The following is a 23,075-nucleotide window of genomic DNA, read 5'->3' on the forward strand; positions in this document are numbered from 1 at the left end:
ATTATCATCTAAGCCAAGAAGTGTTTTTTTTAACAGCTAAACTTTGATAATTTTGATTGAGGTTTTATGAAAATTTCAAAGAAATCAAATGTCATGCTTCATTTAATTCATGTTAATCTATCTGTATTTTATTGTATTGGTTAATTTTGACACAAATCAACTATTAGTTAGCAGGATGATGTAATGATAACGGCAAAAAGCCAATGTTTATTTGCCTTTTATTGGTGTAATGTTGCAACATCCAGACAGCAGAGGGCGCTTGTGAGACAGACAACTGATCAACGAGGGAGCAGAAATGCACCTGTATTGTATTTCTGTATGTACATCTGTTGCCAATTGAGATATAAAGTACCTTCTTCCTCAAGTAATGGTTAGGTTTTTGGAGAATCCACAACAAAAACAATAGAGGTGGAACTCTCAATGTGGCTGTGTAAGCCATTTAAAAAACAACTTGGAAGTACGTAATTTCATAAAATGCCAAAAAAGGGTGATGTAATTAAACATTGTCCAAAAATAAAGCGTGAAAAAATAATTGATATTTTGCACACTCGCAACTCCCCGGTGTGACGTCATTGCTGAAGATATCCGAAAATGGTCGAAGAAAAGCATTTTCGTTGTCAAGGGCGTCGATGGGTAAAACCAAGAACATGAGAGGGGTGCGTTAAAATAAATAAATAACGAAAATATGCGTAAAATGGGTTTAGCCATTGGTATTACTCAAAAACATGGTGAGCTTACCCTGTTTTAAGTTTGTCTATAAATTGCCCAACTGCTCCTGGGAAAGTTAGCTACAGCTCCAATATTTTTGTGCAATAAAAAGTTGAACATAGGTGGCCGAATCTCTCTCACTATTGGAAATAATAAATAAGACAAACGAAGGAGGATATAAACCACCACTGACTGTAAGAATTTGTGTGAGTGTGTGTAGACCAACAGAATTAAAAATGAATTAGTATTGAGATGTTTTATTGAGATTTTCAATTAACAGTATCGGCCAAAAAGAAACATTGCGATTCAAACAATATCATGGCATCGCAGGACTTCAAATAGAATCTTAGGGGTTGTTCGATAGTTAATAAAAGATCGGCTTTGAGTTGAGAGATCAGGTTGCAGAAAAGCAGGGTTGAAGCCATGTTGTGCCAATGGTGTACTTGTCATTCATTCGGAAGTAACATTAGGAGAGAGATGGGAAGTTCCGGCACATGCACCTGGTGTTTTGTTGCCAGGCAGCAGGAAGGGGGTGTTAGTGGGGGAGCGGGGCAGGCAAAGCAGACATAATCATATACAACAAGACAGGATCAGAAATCACTGAATTGGCTCCCTGCAGAGGACGATTTCAAGCTCTCCGCGGTACAGCTTCCCTCCATCAGACAGGCTCATGATGCTCTGCTTGTAGCTTGTCAGATTCTTCAAGTCTGCCTCCTGGAGGACAAGAGGTGGTATGATAGGTCATGTATGATTGATTCAGGTTAGAAAGTACATTTCCTGTCACCAAATTAAGACATTAGTCAAGTTACTGTGTGCACAAAATGACACAAAACATTTTTAAAGAATCTTTTAATGTGGCATCCTCTTTATTTTCATCTTACATAGCTATTATTGCAACACTTATAAATGAGAATGTGTGAGGCGGAAGTTTTCTTTGTGATAATTTGTTTGTATTTGTTTCTTTGCTGGTCTGTCAAAAGATACAGGTACCTGAACACACACTGTTGGAACAAGTAATGTACTGGTTGCTGGAGAAATTCCTATACTCTCAATTTGCACCCCCTTTTTTTAATTAGTCCAGGAAAATGTCCGGTTTTAGAAAGGATGATATAACAAAAATCCATCATTTTAAACTTGCTCACAATAATAAAATGAACATGCCTTGATTAAGAACAGTTGTAGTTATTACTGGTAACAAAAATAGCCTGAATTAATGTAAAATTTATTTATCGACAAACATGCAGTATAAATAATGTTACAAAACAATTCTTAGTGAACAATGACAAAAATAGTGAAAAACAGTCTGGTTAGACCTTAATATTGTTTTAGGCTGAATTTTAAAACTATTTGTCCCCATTCTTGTTTTAACTACAGGCAATAAAAAAAAAAAAAAAAAAATCTAATTAATTACATGATTTGTAATTAATTAATGTAATTAATTGATTTTAATCTCATATCTGCCAAAGGTCCCCAAATAAAGAATATGACTTCAAGATATTACGGATTTTTTATTTTTTATTTTTTTTACACAAGGTTTTCTCATCAGGGTTCATTCAAGGTTACAACGCTCGCTAAAAGTTCAAAAAACACCAGACGTTCGCCAAATGTTTTAATATTTTTTCTCGTCACATAACCATTAAAACTGAACTTAAATGCTAAACGTTTAGTTCAGTGAACGTTTAACAAAGTTTGTGACCTTCAACAAACCCTGCGCTACTTTCGCAAACACTTGCAACCCTCACCCTGCCACCTGTGGGCTTTTCCAAAGCTCTTGACTCACCGTCTTGTTTGTCAGGCAAAGGTCTCGTAGCAGGGCATCCAACTCCTGCTCGTCAATGTAGCCATTGCCATCCTGAAACAAGGTAACAGAATATGTGCTGCTTTAATCCTTCTCTTACGTATATTTTCAAATGCATGTCTATTAGTGTTGTTCCGATATCGATACTGGTATCGGCAGAGGTGCCGATACTGCATTAAAACAATGGCATCGGTATCGGTGAGTACTCACAAGTAACATACCGATACCATTAATTCCAAAGCTAATATAGGATTTTGGATGCAGCATCTTGTGTCTTGCTATGTGACATGCTCACTGCATGCCCATCTAAAATATCCTATTGGCCCTTGAATGGTCTGAGCCAATGGCAGGACAGCTTTTTCATTTTGAGGAAAAAAACAAAACAAAAAAAACCTAGGTATCCGTATGGTATCGGTATCGGCCGATACTGCAAAGCTGGGTATCATAATCGGTATCGGGGGCCAAAAAATGGTATTGAAACAATACTAATGTTTATATATATAAACTGCTGTTTGGATAAATTCCATGAATGATTTCTTACAACTTCCCATGGGCTCACCAGCTATGAGAGGGGCCAAAGGAGTCGGGTGAGCAGTTAGCTGGAGGCAGCCAAAGGTGGGAACCTTGGCGGTCTAACCCCCAGCTACTGAAGCTATCTCTGGGGACATGGAATGTCACCTCTGTGACCAGGCCAAAACGTTCTGACTATATCTGGTTGCACTCTCCTCCACACAAAGCTTGGGTTCTGGTACCAATCCTCTCGAGAGGGGTTGGACTCTCTTCCACTCTGGAGTTGCCCACGGTGAGAGGCGCAGAGCAGGTGTGGGCCGGCTTGGTGTTAATGTTATGTTTGGTTTTTTGTCTTTCTGTAAAGCGCTTTGTGACAGCTCAGGCTGTTTGAAAGCGCTATATAAATAAAGTTGAGTTGAGTTGAGTTTTACTTTACGGAGATGATGTTTGGAGTTTCTTAACTGCAATGTACCACATCTTGGAAAAAAAAGAGAACTTTGTACTTGGCTTTGAGGACACAGACATCTGGTCAAGCAGAGTTGCGAGGAATCAAAACAACGTGTGAAGCACTCGACCATCATTGCGTGCCACTTGAGACTTATCTGGGACTCTTTCTGTGAGCTTTGTTCAAGTTTAACTGACCAGACACAGAACCAGAGGCAGCAGCAGTCTGTGCTCCTCAAGCAGCACTCACATCAGGATGATGACACTAATTACAGACCATTTGCGCCCCAACACGCGCACACAGTCATCGATTCACACTCCATCTTGATTCTGGCATGCCAGCACAACCAGACGATGTTGGATAACAACTTCAGATTGATGACGTTAGATTTAGTGGACATTAAGTTGATCTTTTGTTTCACACGGACAGGTTCATTTTTATACTAGGCTCATTTTAAATTGAACTGTCACCACTTTCCCACAAAAGAGAGCTTGGAATTTATTTTGTACATGAAGAATGTAGTTGTATAGGTGACCCTATTATGTATTGCTTTGCTCAATTGCACTCAAACACAGAAGTGGTGCAATGCTGTGCCAGTGACTGTATTTCTAGTGTTATTGGGAAAACTTAAAAATCTTTTGATTCTGAATGTTGCTATTTAGTGTATAGCTTCTGAGGCTAAACCGCTTATTTTGAACCTTGCTCACACAACTTATATTCTTTAATAATATTAGCACACAGTTGTGGTTGGTGCAATTTTTGACATAGGTGGACCTTCAAGTTGCACTTCTGCCCTTTTTCCTCATCTCCAGTCCCTTGATACCCCTAGTTAGTATGAAGATTTTAGGATGAGCTGCAAATCTTATTTTGGTACTCTCTGCCCCATGCAGATATATTCAGTCTGATTCAGTTTGTTGGTATTTCGCTGTTCTACAGAGTATTATAGAACAGGTGAGTTGAAAGTCCTCATTGAATGCATCAATGAAAGGACCCTTGCTGTCTTTGCACAAGTACAAAGCAACAAAAATTAAATTTAACAGGCACAACCCATCAAAGAAACATGGGGAAAAAAACAAAACAAAAACAATGACCAATAGAGGGCAACGGTGTCGGTACTCACTTTACAGTGCTCCGAGAACTTAGATAAGAAAGGAAGATGCAGGCAGTGGAAGGGGCGGAAAAAGTCCAGGCTCGAGCCATGCTCCCAATGAGGAGCATAGTGGGAGCCTGGAAAAAAATCTGATTGATGGGAAGATGAGGTGCCAAAAGCATGTGATTACCGATCCAGTGTAATCAAGTCAACTTGTAAACTAATCAGTTCAACCCCTATTAGCTTTTTATTCTTCTCATGTCCTGATCCAGAAATACTGTGCAATAAAATTACCGTATTTTCCGCACTATAAGGCGCACCTCATTATAAGGCGCAACTTCAATGAATGACATATTTTAAAACTTTTTCCATATATAAGGGGCTACAGTATAGAGGCTGGGGTTACGTTATGCATCCATTAGATGGTGCTGCGCTAAAGGGAATGTCAACAAAACAGTCAGATAGGTCAGTCAAACTTTATTAATAGATTGCAAACCCGCTTTCTGACAACTCCATTCACTCCCAAAATGAATAAACAGCTGTTTTATTATTTTCTCTGAGGTAAAGTATTAGTATTAGCTAGCGAACCAAGATGGCGGGATGTTCTGCTGATGCGCGTCACCGATCGTGCATCGTCACTGATAGCGTCTTGACAGCGAGACCTGTTGCGGCTCAATATTGATCCATATATAAAGCGCACTGGATTATATATGGTCAGCTTTTGAAAAAATTGAAGACTTTTAGGTGCGCCTTATAGTGCGGAAAATACAGTACATTTTATTTCACAACCTACCTTGTCGTAGTATGTGAAGATTGCATTGAACTGCTCACTGGTCAGCTTGACACCCTTTAAAAATAAAAAGATGATTCTACTTTCACTTCAAGGTCAAAATGATCTGAATAATCAATATACATAAGAAACCATTTTCTATTTGTTATTTGCTGAACCGTACCTGGAATTTGAGCAGGAAATTCTCCTGAACAGGTAGAAGTCTAGGAGAGTGGTAAATTGAATCAGCGGACAAAATAGTTTTCATTTATATCAAGATGCAGACAATGGGTTTCATCCTAAATATTACCTGAGGGAAGCAAAATTGCACATTACCTTGCCATCTCTGAAAGGCCCAGTTTTCCATCTCCATTGAGATCAAACATCCTGAGCTACAAAGCCAAGCAGAGACGGGAAGAGGCAGAGGCTGATGAGAAAGTCAGCTTATTCATAAGCTAATGCAGTCAGTATGATATAATGTTGAGCAATAGAACAATGGATGCCGTTAAGTCCAACTTTTCAAATTGGGGCTACAACTTTGCACAGAAGGTCAATAAAGGGACAACCTACTGCTGTAGTTCCTTTAGAGTTTAGATTAAACTGATCTCCATATTTACAAATAGTCATCATATAGTATTTAAATCAAGCTGAAAAACATCTTCAATAGTTCTTACACTGCTTTTCAAATGCCACACTCTGCATTTCCTTCAAGAAGATTTGCACTAAAGTGATGAAGTGAAGCCATGTGTGATCAGCAACCTGCTTGGCCAAAATCAGGTCACGTCACCTCTGGGCCTCCAAGAAGTAGCAGATGTGAGCACATCTGGGTTGTAAACACACAACCTGCAGGACACAAGCTGCCCAGACCACTCAGGCACAAAATGGAGGTCCCCGGAGTAAAATGTACACAAAACATCACCTTTCCTCACACTTGACTTTTTATGTTTGTTAATTGTTGTCTAATTATAATCAGAATACATTAAACTCTATATCAACAACCTATTTATATTTTATACTTGTCATGTTTTGCTTCGGTGGGTTTGGGTTTTTGTTGTATTTTGGGTGTTCATGATGTCTTTTGTCTGGTTTGTCTTCCTTGTCTCGTTAGCGTTAACCTTGTCCACCTGCGTGGGTCTTCTCTTCCCAGTATGTGTGACCAATCAGCCCCTTAGCCTAATGTGTTTCCCAGGTGTGTCTTGTTAGTGTCTCGTTAGTGTGGGTGTATTTAGTCAGTGGTGTTTGTTCACGTGGTGTGGGAGCATTGTCTGGTCTTGTTGTGGCGTGCTGTGTTGGTGTTGTTTCAAGTCAAGTCAAGTCAAGTCAAGTCAAGTCAAGTCAGGTCAGGTCAGGTCAGGTAAAGTCAAGTCAAGTCTCGTTTCTCTCACATCCAAGCCACGCCTCTCTCATGTCCAAGACACGTCTTCCAAGTCACAGCCAAGTGTTCCACATCCCAGCCAAGTGTTCCACGTCCTGCCCAGTCATGGCGACCAGTCTGCTCACGTTCCGTCCTGTCATGTCAACCAGCTTCCCCTTTCCCAGTCAAGACTTGGTCCCCAGTCTTCTCACGTCCTATCCAGTCATTTTTTCATTGAAAATAAAGTTCCTTATATTGCACTTCCTGTTTGTCTCCCTGCCGTGTTTATCTGCAATTGGGTCCATCCACCACATCCACACTCCACATATCGTGGCAATCCTCTACCTCATGTCTTTTACAAATTGTGTTTAATAGCTACGTTTAATACACAAACATATAATCTGCGTAAAATAAATATAAATGTTTGCTTGTGAGAGCATCCACACGTGGAAAAAAGCCTTACTATGGTCTGTGTGTACTCGTTAAGCTTCTGCTCATCATAATGTCTGTTAGCCTTCTTCAAGAGGTCCGAGAGAAAACCCTGAGCAACACACACACACAAAATGAAATATTTCATTAACGCATAATCAGTGCACATGAATCATTAGGATAAAATTGGTCTTGAGATGATATTTTCTCATAGTGTATGGTTTATAACACATTAAAGACATTTTTACTGTTGATACTTTGTGTTTTAAGAGTTTTGAAGTGATGGATGATGATGGATAGGGAAAAACATAAACATGAAATAAATAAAAATAAAAAGGAATACAGTTTAAATCTACATAGAGATTTAAGGGAAAAAAGTTAAACAAAACTAAAGTAGACTGTACATGTTTTTTGCGTTACTGCCAAAGCCAGTTTCACATCTGATGCCTCTAAGCTCATTTACATTTTTTTTTCTAAAAGCAGTGAAGGACCCACACCTCCTTTGCACCTTGCACATTGGAAATGTGATCCCATAACAACAAACACACGTTACGTAACCACGAGGTGACCCTGTTTACTTTGCTTAACAAAATTTAAGGAAATGTTTTGATGGATGGTAGAAACGATGCAGATTGCTTTTATTCTGGAAACTTTACCTGAAAAAGAAACACGAAAAGAATATCTTCGCTTCACTCATAATGTTTCTGTTTATCAAAAGAGATGTATCGACATGCATGAATCTCAAAATGTGGTTATTTTTTACTGCAAATATAATGTAAAATTTGGGAAATGCCCAACATAGGGCAATGGCTAAGTGACGGAGCAACCCTTCCTGTATCCCTCCTGCATTTTACCGCTGAGGTGCTGTTGAGCAAGGTCACCAACAAAATGCATCCCGAGCATTCAATAAAACTTCCCCTAATGGCGCGTGCTGGCTGTGTTCACCGTAAACAAGGTTAAGATTACATGAATTAAATGCTGAAGCACAATTTTGTGCAGTGCATGCAACAATTTATACATAAAGTTGTGCTCATAAGTTTGCATTACATTGGTGTGTATATGACATCACAACCAGTCAGCTTTCAGCTTTCTTAGCTTGCGCTTCTTAATTGCATCTTCTTTCATTCTGTCGTTTCCAGTGAGATCGAAATGTGAGATAATGCCTTTAGGAATATTCAAAAGACAGTTGGACTTTTTGAAAGGTGATGTTATCAGACTGAATTACATCTTTTAATGTCTTGAGTGAGTTCCAAAAAAAACCCATTTAAAGAAAATGTGCAACATCTGCAAAATATGCTATTCTTGTGAAAATGTATGGTAGAAAACCTTTCATGCTTTCATGCTTGTTTGAAAGAATTCAGAGAAATTAATTCATTGTTACTGTGCAATTGTGCTCATAGGTTTATAACCGCCTAAGGCAATGGTATCCAAACTATGGCCCGGGGGACATTTGTGGCCCGCTGACCATTTTTAAGCGGCCTGTGTCATATACTGAAAATTACATTTGATACTAATAAATGTGTTTTATATACTGTAGAGCTTTTCTAAAGATGCAAATTAATGTGTGTGCGTGTGCGCATGCATGTGTGTGTGCATAATATGTAAACCTCATGTATACACTGAAACAGCCCTCAGAGGCTCAGATCCCGACTGGATAAGCACCACCATCTGATGACAAACTACAAGGGTAATGAGTCTGCTAACACAAATAAATGTCAGAGATTGAATCTGCAACATACTTTCCACTCTTTTTATTGGTGTGCACCAGTTTACAACTAGTAAAACAGTAACCATTACAAATGCATACAAATCAGAACTCAGAGTTGATACACAAAACAGATGAACAATGGTTTGAATATCACAGGCATCAGGCGAAATCCCCCTTATATCACAATTTGTAAATGTAATATTTTTTTCACAAATATATACTATTGGTCAGTCAACATGTTCCTTTTTTTTTACAAATTATTGACCAAATGTTGAAAATGACTTACAAATTTGACGATGCAATGTTAAAAGATGTCAAAAAAGATTCTGCCTGACACCAGCAATAAGTATATGATGAAAAAGTGGGATCGGTTATTACAATTTGTGCTCAGAAGATTGAGCGGATGAGGGGGAGGAGAAAAGACAAAATCAAAAATTACAATTCAAGACTTAAATGTGTTTTTGTAATTGCTAACGCCATTTCCACCATTTAACGTGCTGTTGCTTGATTGGTAATTTTGTTCAAATCAAATTCTAACCTTCAATTCGTTGGCTTCAATGTAGCCACTGCGGTCTGTATCATATCGACGCCATGCCTGAAAAAGAAATGGGAAAAATGTAAAAAAATATATTGACTTATATTTTGTTTCCAAGTTTGAACTCTTTCCCATTCAAACCCGAATACACAGACAAAGGCAGCAAGGGACAGACCGATGCGAGCAAGAAAAAAAAAGGTCCTTTTAATGAATGTTTTAATCTAGCAGCTGTCCATGTCCAAAGAAGGACTCCTTGTCAAAGATGGATGGTCGTCCCCCATTCTCATCTCCCCTCCTCCCCTTCTCGTTTGCTTGGCTCTGCAGAGAGGCGCTAGCAGTGGTGTTATCCATTATACATGACCCTGAAAATAGAAGGTCCTGCTTTCTCATTCTAACCCTTTAAAATCTCTTTGCTCACTTCCTTCTCTACACACCCTTCAACAAAGACCGATTAATCCTCCTTTCTTGTTTTATGTTCTCCAACTCAGCTTCCCAGCATCGACATTTCATTAAGTTTCCTCTGCGACTGTTTGCAGCCGCCCGTCCTTTGTATCCTCCAGGCATTCTCCTTTCTTTTGCCCTCCTTCTCTCATTTCATCATTTTCTCTGAATGACACTGGAGACAAGGACACATTTTCCCCTGCATGCGATTGGTTCATAATTGGATACATTCTTTTATCGCTGCAAATCTAACAGGAAATCTGCCATATTCTTATCTTCAGCAGGGATTTGGTGGAATAATTATTTCATATTCCATTTAGCTTTCAACGCTCCGAGTACAGCTTTGTGTTATTTCGACAATCATTCATTATTCATACTGCACACAGCACCAAAGGTCTTTTACCAAATTTTGGATTATTAAATAGATTTATTAAATACATTTGCTATAAATAATTATTTCCTGAAACGACTGTATTAAAGTATTTTTGCCCCACCACCCTAGAAAGACTGTTAAAGAAAGTTATTGCCATGCTAATAATGTTTTAGGCCACAACTGTTTTGCATTGAGCTTGTGATGGAGATTTAACAGTCACATGGTTCATCCACCAAAATTTGCGTTTACTTCTTTACATGTTTGAACCTGAAACCTGACAGGAAGTGGGTTGTTGGGATTTGCTTGCTGTGCTTGATAGCCCTGTCTCAAGCCTCGACAATAAGCAGTCAACCGAGATAGAACCCTTTTTCTTCTGTTTATATAAATGTCAAAAGCTGATTAGCCAAATCTCTTCATTATGCGTTCCAGGCAGCTCAGAACATAATCTGATGATTTATTGTGAGGCAAAAATTGTAAAGCAACTTCACATTTTAGGGGCTGCATTAAATGATGACTTTTTGTGAAAGCTGAAAAGCTTATTATTAACACTTATGATTGCACAGTCGCTTCATTTCTGGGCAAATGCCCACTTAAATAGTAATTTTCATTGAGATGTTGCTTATTGTACAGTTACTATTAATTTGTAGTTGACACAATTAACTTGCAGTGCATGTCAAGCCTGTTACATTGTTTTAATAGCAAAAGCCAAGTCTTGTTGAGAAGGGACAGCATAAGAAGATATAAGTAAAAGAAAAATTCTAATAAATAACACAAATGTGCTTACCGCCATGAACTCAGCACTGGAACTGACAAATTGTCTGAAGCAGAGCAAGAAGTTCTCTTCAGTGGGAAGAATCTGGGCCAGCTACAGAGATAGAATGAAAGAGAAATGGGAGAGATGAGAAAAATGATAGCACAGTCGACTTCAATGGCGGCTGTAAAACTTTATGACTGTAAAGTTGTAAAGTCCTACATAAATAATATACCATGACCTGCGGAAGCCCAAGGTAGATCTTTTTAATTCAAATTTTTGCATGTCTAAACTTTCTTAAAGGCATTATCACAAAATTGTTGCGATACAAAATGGGTGCTTTTGAATGACATCTCTTCACTTTGATTAACAGTTTAGTAGCATGTTCTGGGGTCTCCACATGAGTGAATATTGAAATAATTAAACTAAGAATAATATTATAAATCTAAATGTATACCCTTGAAGCACATGAATGTACCACTTCCTGAATTGTGTCGACATCTATTCAGAAAGAACTGAGTTATTTGTTAAATGATGAGTTGATATTTGCCAGAACACAGATACAGGTAAAGTCTCAGTCTTAGTTCCGCTAGACCTGAGCAATTCCTTTGACATTACTACAGTTTCAAACACTGGGTGGGCATAGCTGCCAATGAACTGAATGTAAAACAGTTTTCTTCAGATAAGACTGAAATTGAGTCTCTCGTTTAAACATAATAATCATGTTAGAAACCTAGCTGGTATATTGGACTTGAACCTGAATTTTAACAACCATACAGAATCAATAACATCTCCATCTTTTTAGCATCTCAGAAACATTCCCCAGATCAAGAAATGTTAAAACGGCTCCTGTCGACAGCACCCTGGAAAATTGGAATGTTTCTCCTTCACCGGAAATGAGGGTGTGGTCAATTAGGCACTCAAGGTAATACTACTCAAGTTACACCCAACATCCACCCCAACACACTCAAAGAAATTTACTCTGACAGTGTAAGTTTTTATTAGTGTTGTTCCGATACCGATACCCAGCTTTCCAGTATCGGCCGATACCATACTGATACTTAAGGTTGTTTTTTTTCCTCAACATGAAAAAGCTGTCCTGCCATTGGTTCAGAGCATTCAAGGGCCAATAGGATATCTTAGATTGACATGCAGTGAACATGCAGATGCTGCATCCAAAATCCTTTATTAGCGTTGGTATTAATGGTATCGGCATGTTACTTGTGAGTAGTCACCGATACCGATACCACGGTTTTAATGCAGTATCGGCACCTCTGCCGATACCAGTATCGGTATCGGAACAACACTAGTTTTTATCCTGACAGTGTTAAAATAACCCTACTTACTGCATCTTTGATCAAACGCTGGAAATTTGACACTCCAATCGGGGTGTCATTAAACAGCTTGAAGGAGAATTGCGGAATTTGTCACTTTATTACTCATGACTGCCACTTCTGGCCTAAAGCGAAACGACAGCCTCTGTGTCAAGCTCGTGCATGGTGCGCATGTTAATATGTGGACGCAAATAAACGCTTCATTTTTTTTTTCAGTTTTCTTGAAGGCTGAGCTGGAGTTGAGCTGTGCTTGTTTTGTTTTTTTTCATTTTTGATTTTTTTTTTTCCGTCACAATTGTGCCATACGCTAACACTACATGTTTGTGGGGACATGTTTGTGGGGATGAGAATGACTTCCACCTCCACCACCACAAGGTTTTTACTTTCCAAAGAGAGGAGATGCTGCAGCCCTCCTGCTGTATGCCACCCGCAGATTTCACTTTTGTGTTTTGTTTTGAGTTTTCACACGTTTCCCCGTGACCCAGGCCAAAATTACCAAGTTGACAGAATGTTAATATCCTCAGAGACAATTTCATTCATCATAACAACAGCTGCAAGAGTCAAAGTGTCGTCTCCCTATCTCGGGCCAAGCCAGCTGCTTCCATCACGAAGCTCAAGAAACTCTCGAGCCAATCAAATCAATTATCCATGCCACAGATGCTTGTTATCTAATGCCGGTACGGGTGTATTCTATCCAGAAATTGGTGATAATCTCCCATAATGTAAAGACAAATTTGAATCTATGAAATGATCAAATAAACCAATTCTTCAAGGAACACCAATGACTTTTCAGTTTTCATTATGGTGGCACCATATGGACAAAAGCGGTAGTGTTTGCCTTGAATGAAGACCACATTTATCATAAAGATGACTTGACTTGACTTGACTTGACTTGATTTGACTTGACTTGACATTTCCCATGAGGACCAGCGCATAGTGTTTTGAAATCCTCACCTACCGGTAGCCTGAAGTTGGAAGGTTATTAATCTAATTTTCTACATTTTTTCAACATTTTTCAAGTACAGTATGTTAACAGCAGACGTTGATTTTACTTCTTTATTGTCATCACAAACGGCTGTGCTCGCCCCTTCCATTCCGGCGATGCATTCACGTAAAGAAGACAACACACCCTCGTTCGTTACAGTACTTTTGAGTGTTGCGTGGCTGATGGGATCAGTGTGGAATGGTGTACTACCAACCTGATGGCTATTTGTTACTAACACACAAATTACAAATAGCTAACATTAGTATAATTATATTGATTTGAGCATAGAAGGCTACCTACTCGTCCAGCAAAAAAAAAAGAAGAGAGAGAGCTGATCCCCACTAAGGCAGCATTGTTGGCGTGCACTCGTCTTTGAGTGCACGCCAGCGAGTGAAACCGGGGCCAATCCTGTACTGTGCTTTTATCCAGGTAGGCTCCTTTTTCATTTTTATTTTTGTCTCCACAGACAAAAATCTTTGTTTCTTGGGTTGTTTTGCAGCTCCTCCATGACAACAGTAATCACGGTAGATGTTTGACAAGGAACGACTGGGAAAAGCCCTAAATCAGTCTGCGCATTTGGAGTTTTTTTTGTGTGTATGTGTGTGTGTGTGTGTCAGAGTTCACACCATCCACTTCAAAGTTGCTTAGTACCAGTATAAATAATACAGACCCCCTCAGGCCATGACAAAGGTTTCATTAATCTAGCTGTAATTGAAGGTTGAAAAGTTAATTAGCGGGTCTTTAATAAAAGACGCTTACTTGCTGTTGGTCACACATGAGAATGGTCTAAAAATGATCTTCTGGATCATTTAATGTCCCAACTGTACATGCCAGTTTCATTTTTCGGTGAAAAGTTCTATGCATAATGACAAGGATCCACCCTGTCTGTGTCTTACCTCTGACATCTCAATTCTTCCATCTTTGTTCTTGTCAAACTTCTGCATGAAGTCCTTCATTTTTTCTCTGAATGTTGGGTTTGAAGGGTCCTACAAGCATAACATAATACTCTAATTAAGTAAAAATCAAATGTAAGCACATGCATGGAATGTGTTGAACGTCTATTTGACTCACCACGCCTGCTCCTCTCCGGGCGGATTCCAACTCCCGGAAGAAATTCTCCAACTCCTTCCCTTCGATATAACCATTGCCTTGTAGAGAAAGACAAGGGACAGAAAGAGACACAGTTGGCTGAAATGCAAACAAAATGGAGTCTTCCAACTTTAACTTAAAGGGGTTCATGGTCATTTACCATTTAGGAATCTCTGCCATTCCAATTAAACCACATTAATTTTCAGGGGAATCAAATGTACTTGACTTGAAAATATAACCATACAACCATGTGAACCTTTTGTAAAGCACTTCAAGCACAATATTATTATTATTATTATTATTATTATTATTCCTGTTGTAATAATAAACAGTAATAGCCTACTACTACTACTACTACTACTACTATCATACTTTACTCAAGTATTAGGAAAAATGATAATAATAATAATAATAATAATAATAATAATAATGTTGGTATTATACAAAGGGGTTCACAATACTCTGTCATTTACCATGTAGGAATCTCTGCCATTCCAATTAGACCACATTAATTTTCAGGGTAATCAGTACTACTGCTACTACTACAATTACATTTTATTCGAGTATTAGAAAAAAATATGGTAATAATAATTATGATGATGATGATGATGATTATTATTACTATACTTGTTATAATAATAATAATAATAATAATAATAATAATAATAATAAATATTATTATTATTATTATTATACTCTTCTGTAATAATAATAATAATAATAATAATAATGGCGGCACGGTAGTCGAGTGGTTAGCACGTCCGCTTCCCAGTTCTGAGGTCTCCGGTTCGAGTCCAGGCTCGGACCTTCCTGGGTGGAGTTTGCATGTTCTCCCCGTGCCCGCGTGGGTCTTCTCCGGGTACTCCGGTCTCCTCCCACATTCCAAAGACATGCATGGCAGGTTAATTGGGCGCTCCGAATTGTCCCTAGGTGTGCGTGTGAGTGTGGATGGTTGTTCGTCTCTGTGTGCCCTGCGATTGGTTGGCAACCAGTCCAGGGTGTCCCCCGCCTACTGCCCAGAGCCAGCTGAGATAGGCGCCAGCAGCCCCCGCGACCCTTGTGAGGAATAAGCGGTCAAGAAAATGGATGGATGGATAATAATAATAATAATAATTATTAATTATTATTATTATTATTATTATTATTATTATTGTACTTGTTTCCAATACTTGAATAAAGCGCATTGCATGAAAGCTACTGAATGTGGAAAATTTTGAATTTTGAATCACTACTGCTACCTGTAGACGCAAAATGAAACGGCATACACCCGCACATTACGTCACATCCACATACAGAGGCAGGGAAATTTGAACCTGGAGTCCAATCTGAAAACTATTGGCCAGAGGCTTGGAAGAGGACCCATTGTGAACAGTTAAGATGTTAATCTACTAATTAAAAGATCTTTCAGACATAAATTGTCAAATAAAAAGGCTATTATACAGCTATTTTGTGGAAAATTGTTACAAAGAGCAGCTTTAAGTCTGGTCTGGAAGTAATAAGGCATGGGTCACTTCTTCAAACTATACGGGACAGGGGAATAATCTGATTTTGATTAATAAGTGCACAAAGCACAACTGTGTTACATTGGTGACTTCATATTGAAGATAAGTCCCAGATTCCGGGCTTCCATCAAGATGGACCACAATTAATCATATGAGACAATTGTCCAAACACTTAATGCTTGAGCCAGTCTATTATTACAAATTAGTAGCAGTGAAAGTCATTAAAGTTTTCACTTCAATCAAATTTTGACTATTTTATCACAAACCCATTAGAGTCACGTTTAAAGGCAAAATCCTAATTTTTTTTAATAAATGTATGTTTTGCATGACAACAGTTTTCCAGTCACGCAGATGCCTCTTCTGCATGGATAAGTCCAGAGTGCCTATTAAGTCTCAAGTGAGCCTCTTATAGAGTCAAACACGAGCCTTTTACCAGTCACACTCTTCCTCCCCTTCTGGCTCATTAGATTAACCTATTAAACATCATAATGCAAAGTGATGACTGCACATACTGTGAAGCTATTTATGGAAAATAAGCTTCTAGAATTTTGAAAGTTTTGATCCATAGGTGGCTTCTCTTATTCCAGAGATATGGATGAAATCATCAACAAGTGGACGGCCATGGGGTGAAGTTGAAGTCGAAATGCTTATAAGAGCCCAAGTACTTCATAATTGCCTTTACTTTTCAGTGAATCAGACATTGTCCATCATGATTGTTGTCATTAATCCATCCATCAAACCATTTTCGACTACTTTTTCTGTTGGGCCACAGGGCAGCTGTTGTCTATTGCTGAATTTGGGCATAAGCCACAATACACTCTCAGTCAATCAGCGAGCATGCGTGCATTACATTATGTTTGTGTGCTGCTCCCAGGAAAACAGTCATTCAAAAAGCAAATAATGGTGCTCCTTTTGTGCCAACATCTTTTACCAAACGCATCAAATGACTGTACAAGATGGCGCCAAGCGATTTGACTAGCTGCTTCTCTAAAGCCCTGAAAGGCAAGGCAGCACTGCCTCATTTAACATTAACAAATATTATTATGCCATCTACTTCCACTCCTCTTCCTCAAACTCATCATCACGCTCTCTCATCTCCTCCTCCTCCATTCTACTGTCATTTAGGGGCTTTGTTCTATATACAGACATTGTGTGCATGCGTTTGTGTGTTTGCGTGTGTATGGGGACATGCACTGTATGTGCTCCTTAGCGATGTTATCACAATTCATAAATGCTTGCTCCTGCTACTTCCATAAGTAGGACAGCCTCCCTGCTATGAAACTTCTCTCCTGTAGGTCTGACTGACATTTAGCTCTCTGGGGAGAAATGATCTCATCGACAATTAAAGCAAGTACATTGTGATTAAATACAAGGAAAGTAGTATGGAATGTCAATAAAAAAATGACTATGAATGCATTTCCCCAAGGAGCCGTCATCTGTTCAATTGAAAGAAAAATAGAGCCATGTATCACTGTATATGCATTTTTTTTAAGTCTATATTAATTAAACAAAATACATTTCCTAAACTTACATTAAAGCCTTTCTGGTTTATCTCAGAGCTGCACTGTACAACATGGTGCGTGCTAATTAGACTGTCAGCTGGTGCAAACTATGCTGAGCTCTCTTTTCAGTGACTTTCACGACATACACTTCTCATTTATATTGAGCATTAAAGACTTCATCTAATATATGCAGTTGAAAAAAGACTGGCAGATAATGCATTAATGGTTGACGTCAAATAATTTTTAGATCTATCAGACTTCCATGCGGCATGTTGCGCCCTCCAGTGGCAAGCAAAGTTTGAAACTATTATGAATTCCACGTCACACTCAACGAGCATCTGAAAGTCGACTTATAGTCGACAAATTATTGTACAATTGTACTTGGCAACATGTATTATAATGATGTGATTTGTGGTGTTATAGAAAAATAACAAAGTGGAAAACTTGCAAGAAAAAAAAAACTAAGAAACTTACGCCAAATACACGTAGTGTAGCTATAGTCTAACGTGAGGATTTGTTGGTGGTTAATGGGACACTGTTTTTAAAATGTAAAGACAGGATGGATACGGATTCATTCTAGTACGCTACGTGTGTTTCTCGTAAGTTTCTGAGCAAATTTGCCACTTTTTAAACTCGCAAAATTGCATTTTTTTTTTTTCTTACAAATTTGTCACTTTATGAAGCGGCAAACTTGCAACTTTATAAAGTGGCAATTTGTGAGTTTTTTCTCAGAATATTGCCGCCACCCTTAAAAAATTATATATTTATACGTGGCCCTAATACACCGTCGAACAACATTGAGGGAATTTTGAGTAATTTGAAATGAAATAAATGAATTAGGGTTCCGGTCCATTTTGGTGTTAGAGAGCACAATTATAATGTTGTCCCATTTGTTTGTAATTTGTTTTTACAACTTCACCATAATCCAATATATTTATATTCATGTAACAGGATAACCTGATTATACCTTACAAGAAACATTGTCAAGCAATCTCAATACAATCAAATTTGTTTTTCACTTACTGAATATGAAGGCAGCAATGCCCATAAAAGGGTAGCAAGGAAAGGTGGCTTCAGTGAAGGCCTGGCAAAGCACATATGCGCTCAGCTAACAATCAATCGCGGGTCAGCTTCAGGAAACAAGTGAGCCGTGATTGGTCAAATCTGAGCCCAGAGGAACTGTGATGTCATTTTCAGTCGACTGCAAAATGGCCTCATCTCCACAACAGATGATGCTGTCACGGTTGTTTTGACTTTTTAGTTTAACTTTAAATGATGTATTTACATGTTTTTAGTGACCTTCAATATTAAATTATTTGACTCATTTTTTATTATTTCAAATATTACTCAATCATGGAATCATGTCTTTTTATTAAATTATAAATTTAGAAACATACTTTTTCCCTTTTTGGAGGAGGAGTTCAGTTCCTGTTCTCCACGTACCAAGAAGGAGATTATTATTATTATTATTATTATTATTATTATTATTATTATTATTATTATTATTATTATTATTATTATTATTATTATTATTGGAGGCATAACTTCATGTATGCAAGAAACTTGGTGCTGCTGAGTCACATTATTGATCTTGTAAATAGATCCATCCATCCATTTTCTTAACCGCTTGCTCCACACAAGGGTCACGGGGGGTGCTGGAGCCTATCCCAGCTGGCTACGGGCAGTAGGCTGGGTACACCCTGAACTGGTTGCCAGCCAATCACAGAAGAAATAGATTATTAAATGTTTTCACATACCCCATGTAATGTACGCACACCCCTGGTTGGGTAACAGTATAAAGCACTGTCAATTATATGGAACGGAAATCCATCCATCCATCCATCCATCCATCCATCCATCCATCCATCCATCCATCCATCCATCCATCCATTTTCTTGACCGTTTATTCCTCACAAGGGTCACGGGGGGTGCTGGCGCCTATCTCCGCTGGCTTTGGGCAGTAGGCGGGGGACACCCTGGACTGGTTGCTAGCCAATCGCAGGGCACAGGAACGGAAATCCTCTCACATAAATGCGACATTTGTGTTCTGCACATCAAAATATTTAAAGTCTGCATCAGCCAACAAGGCGAAAGGTTTGCCAAACACACATCCCAAGAGTGTCTTGTAAGACACCTTACTTTTGCTTGAGTGTCTTATTGTAATACTCTCCAATCAGTGAGCAGTGCCCCCCCCCCCTCCCCCAAAAAAAGAGAAAAGAAATGCATATTGTAAAGAGCATTGTAAGAGCTATGTAAAGAGCATATTGCATTCAAAGGAACTTGCAGTCCAGCAATTTTAAATGTTTGTTCTCGGCATGTGAGTGATTTTGATTAATATTCAAGATTTCATAGTCAGCTTAACAAAAAATGTTGACAGCAAAGGCACTATAATTAGCAGGAGGAAGTGCAGGTGTTTTTTTTTTTTTTTTTAAAGCTTTGAACAGAATGAATTAAAAAGACCTGACCGGGACAGCAGAGAAAGATGAGAAGGACGCAGCACACAGAGGAGCTGCAAGACGCAGGCGCAATCCAGAAGAGATTTGATCCTGCGCCAACAGGGGAATATAAGTGGTTTCATCATCTCTGGATGCATCCTCCTATGTATTTTTAGCTACAAACTCTGTGATGTTTGCTCAATCTCAGCAAACAAATTAGCTCTCCTTTCTTTCTGCTCAGCAAGAAGACACTCCCAGTAATGAGGGAAGAAATCACACACGGCAGCCAAATGTGTTGATGCACTCCCTACATTTGATTAGCAAAGTAGCTTGTTGCAAACTACAATATGTAAAAAGAAAAAAAAATAGGACTCCAAAACCAAAATTGTGGTAATGCTGATATCCATAAACTCCAAGCAGAAGCTCATCATTCCACTTTCACTTCTCTGTGGAATAACGTCCAGCACATGAGTCATCATCAAAACAAACTTCAGGATTTTTTACCCAGGGAGTGTACATGAAATTGACATCAGCATGTGAGGATGTTGACTGGTTCAAAAATAAGCAAAACCTTAAACCTGCTTTAGTCAAATAGAAGCTATTAACTCATTCCCTGCCAGCCCAGTTAAAATAAATCTTTGACGTCTATAGCCGTCAATGGCAGTGAATGTGTTAACTGGACAATCACCCAGCCTGCTGGCTCTTAACAGTATTTTAATGTTCTTTTGACAAAATAGGCAGCAATTTGGGTGCATATGGGTTTTTCTTTACTTTCAAAAACCTTTATGAAGATAACTGAAGAATCACAAGTGTCTAGCTGTGAATGCAGGTGTGAGTAGTTTGTTGCTTATGTTTGCCCCCTGCAGTACAAGTGATATCCAGCGTTGATCACAAAAAACGCACACACACACGAAGAAGAGGGAGGGGCAGTGGGGGTACTATGGAAGAATTACGACATTGATAATTCCATGATGACAGAAACTGGATCAATAAAACCTATAGTAAGGAGTTTTTTTTTTAACTGCATAAAGATGTCACCTGACACTGCACTTATTGACAAAATGTCACCTAGTATGTTTATGAATGGAAAAGGAATCCAATCTAATCAACTTTCAAAAGAACTTTAATGCTAAACTATTATTTTCAATTAAACAAATCAAATTTAACAACTGTTGTTGAAAAGCCTATTGCTTTTTGTGAGATTTTATGCAGTGATTCGTTTATGCAGTCGATCATGTAGGCTTATCATTAGCATCCCCTGCACATGAACATTGTTTATCTGAAACAAATTATGTGTTAAAAAAAAAAAAAAAAAAAAAAAGCAATGAACATAGGCCTACGCTTTAACCAGTTAATGAAGACAATATATTCCACACATAATTGTGAAACACTTTCCCCAGCTGCAAAACACGTCGTTGTCTTTAACAGCGCTTAAATCATCAGCAGTTGACACCAAATCCAAAACAACACAACTGAATTGGACGAAAACGGCCTCACCATCGGCATCAAAATGTTTCCAGATGTCGAGGAACTGGGACGCGGTGACTTCGGCCAGGTGCAGGTGAGGAGGCTGTGCTTTGTTGGCCATGATGCTGCGCGCGGATGCTGCACGTCTGGAGTCCTCTGCTAACTTTTCTGCGGCTCTTGTCAAACTCAAGCGTCAAGAAGCGTCAAGACTCACAGTGGCGCGCCGCCGCTCTCTCGCTGCTTTTTAACTCCGTTCTGACCGCTAGGGGCGCATTGCGCACCTATACAGTATCTCATCAGTCGTTCTCTGAGCGTGCGCTCCAAGCGTGTCTCTTGTGTTTTCCTGCTGCTGTGTCTGCGCGTGCCCGCGTATGTGCGCGCGCGCGCGTAAGCGTCAGCACATCGAAGTGCCTGCCAGGGCTTTGCCAATGTGTGCGAGGCTTCACAGACATTAATTAGAGCTCACACACTAATCACATTTCCCACATTGCCTCCAGCCAGCAGTGATTAGCCCACATAATAAATGTAAATTCTGGGAAAGGAAAAAAAAAGAAAAGAAAAAAAAAGAAAAGAAGCATTTTTCATTTAGTGTGCTGTACAGTAAAGCCATATATGAGAACGGATGAAGAAAGCAATGCTTATACATACATTATAGGCTATTTATATAAATTTACTGCTCATTCTACTCAAAGAAAATAATAAAGCCGTGACGAACCATAGGGCATGTGTCCTAAGAAGTCTTTTCTTTTTATTGGCTAGAACCTGTGAAAGACATGCCTTTTGAATATCATAGGCTATACTTAACACACATATTTGTGAAGTAGAAAAATCTGATTCATTAATGAGGTCTGCTCGCTATATTTTTTTCTCTTCCTGTAGTCTTTGAGTTTGCCCTTAAATAGGATCCCATCATTACATTATTGGGGTGAATATCTATCTATCTATCTATCTATCTATCTATCTATCTATCTATCTATCTATCTATCTATCTATCTATCTATCTATCTATCTATCTATCTATCTATCTATCTATCTATCTATCTATCTATCTATCTATCTATCTATCTATCTATCTATCTATCTATCTGTCTATCTATCTATCTATCTATCTGTCTATCTATCTATCTATCTATCTGTCTATCTATCTATCTATCTATCTATCTATCTATCTGTCTATCTATCTATCTGTCTATCTATCTATCTATCTATCTATCTATCTATCTATCTATCTATCTATCTATCTATCTATCTATCTATCTATCTGTCTATCTGTCTATCTATCTATCTATCTATCTATCTATCTATCTATCTATCTATCTATCTATCTATCTATCTATCTATCTATGAATACTCGACATTTGTGCAGTCATGATACCGATACCAAGTACCGTATTTTCCGCACTATAAGGCGCACCTTCAATGAATGACATATTTTTAAACTTTTTCCATATATAAGGCGCTACAGTAGAGGCTGGGGTTACGTTATGCATCCATTAGATGGTGCTGCGCTAAAGGGAATGTCAACAAAACAGTCAGATAGGTCAGTCAAACTTTATTAATAGATTACAAACCAGCTTTCTGACAACTCCATTCACTCCCAAAATGAATAAACAGCTGTTTTATTATTTTCTCTGAGATAAAGTATTAGTATTAGTTAGCGATCCAAGATGGCGGGATCTTCTGCCGATCATGCAGGGTCACCGATAGCGTATTGACAGCGAGACCTCTTGCGGCTCAATATTGATCCATATATAAGGCGTACTGGATTATAAGGCGCATGGTCAGCTTTTGAAAAAATTGAAGGCTTTTAGGTGCGCCTTATAGTCGTGAAAATACGGTACATCTACCTG

The 23,075-nt window shown here is 38.6% G+C and overlaps 1 protein-coding gene across 1 annotated transcript; it reads right to left on the bottom strand.

Moving 5' to 3' along the window:
• Positions 1-949: 949 nt before the first annotated feature.
• Positions 950-21,583, bottom strand: calb2a (calbindin 2a). Its single transcript, XM_077518056.1, has 11 exons — positions 21,256-21,583; positions 14,302-14,378; positions 14,127-14,216; positions 10,945-11,025; positions 9,350-9,406; positions 7,138-7,215; positions 5,657-5,712; positions 5,505-5,544; positions 5,345-5,398; positions 2,489-2,560; positions 950-1,422 (listed from the first exon to the last, which is right to left on the bottom strand). The coding sequence occupies exons 1-11, from the start codon at positions 21,344-21,346 to the stop codon at positions 1,306-1,308; spliced, it is 813 nt and encodes a 270-aa protein (XP_077374182.1). The 5' UTR covers positions 21,347-21,583; the 3' UTR covers positions 950-1,305.
• Positions 21,584-23,075: the final 1,492 nt, after the last annotated feature.

The sequence above is a fragment of the Festucalex cinctus genome, chromosome 3 (genome assembly GCF_051991245.1).
Source record: "Festucalex cinctus isolate MCC-2025b chromosome 3, RoL_Fcin_1.0, whole genome shotgun sequence".
NCBI classification, from domain to species: domain Eukaryota; kingdom Metazoa; phylum Chordata; class Actinopteri; order Syngnathiformes; family Syngnathidae; genus Festucalex; species Festucalex cinctus.

Bases quoted from the DNA above. Each gene is read 5' to 3' on its own strand.
- calb2a (XM_077518056.1), bottom strand. From the start codon at position 21,346: ATGGCCAACAAAGCACAGCCTCCTCACCTGCACCTGGCCGAAGTCACC. The intron at 9,407-10,944 runs GTAAGCACATTT...TTTCTTTTTCAG, and splicing joins CCAGTGCTGAGTTCATGGCG to GCATGGCGTCGATATGATAC. The intron at 1,423-2,488 runs GTGAGTCAAGAG...CTTGTCCTCCAG, and splicing joins TTTGCCTGACAAACAAGACG to GAGGCAGACTTGAAGAATCT.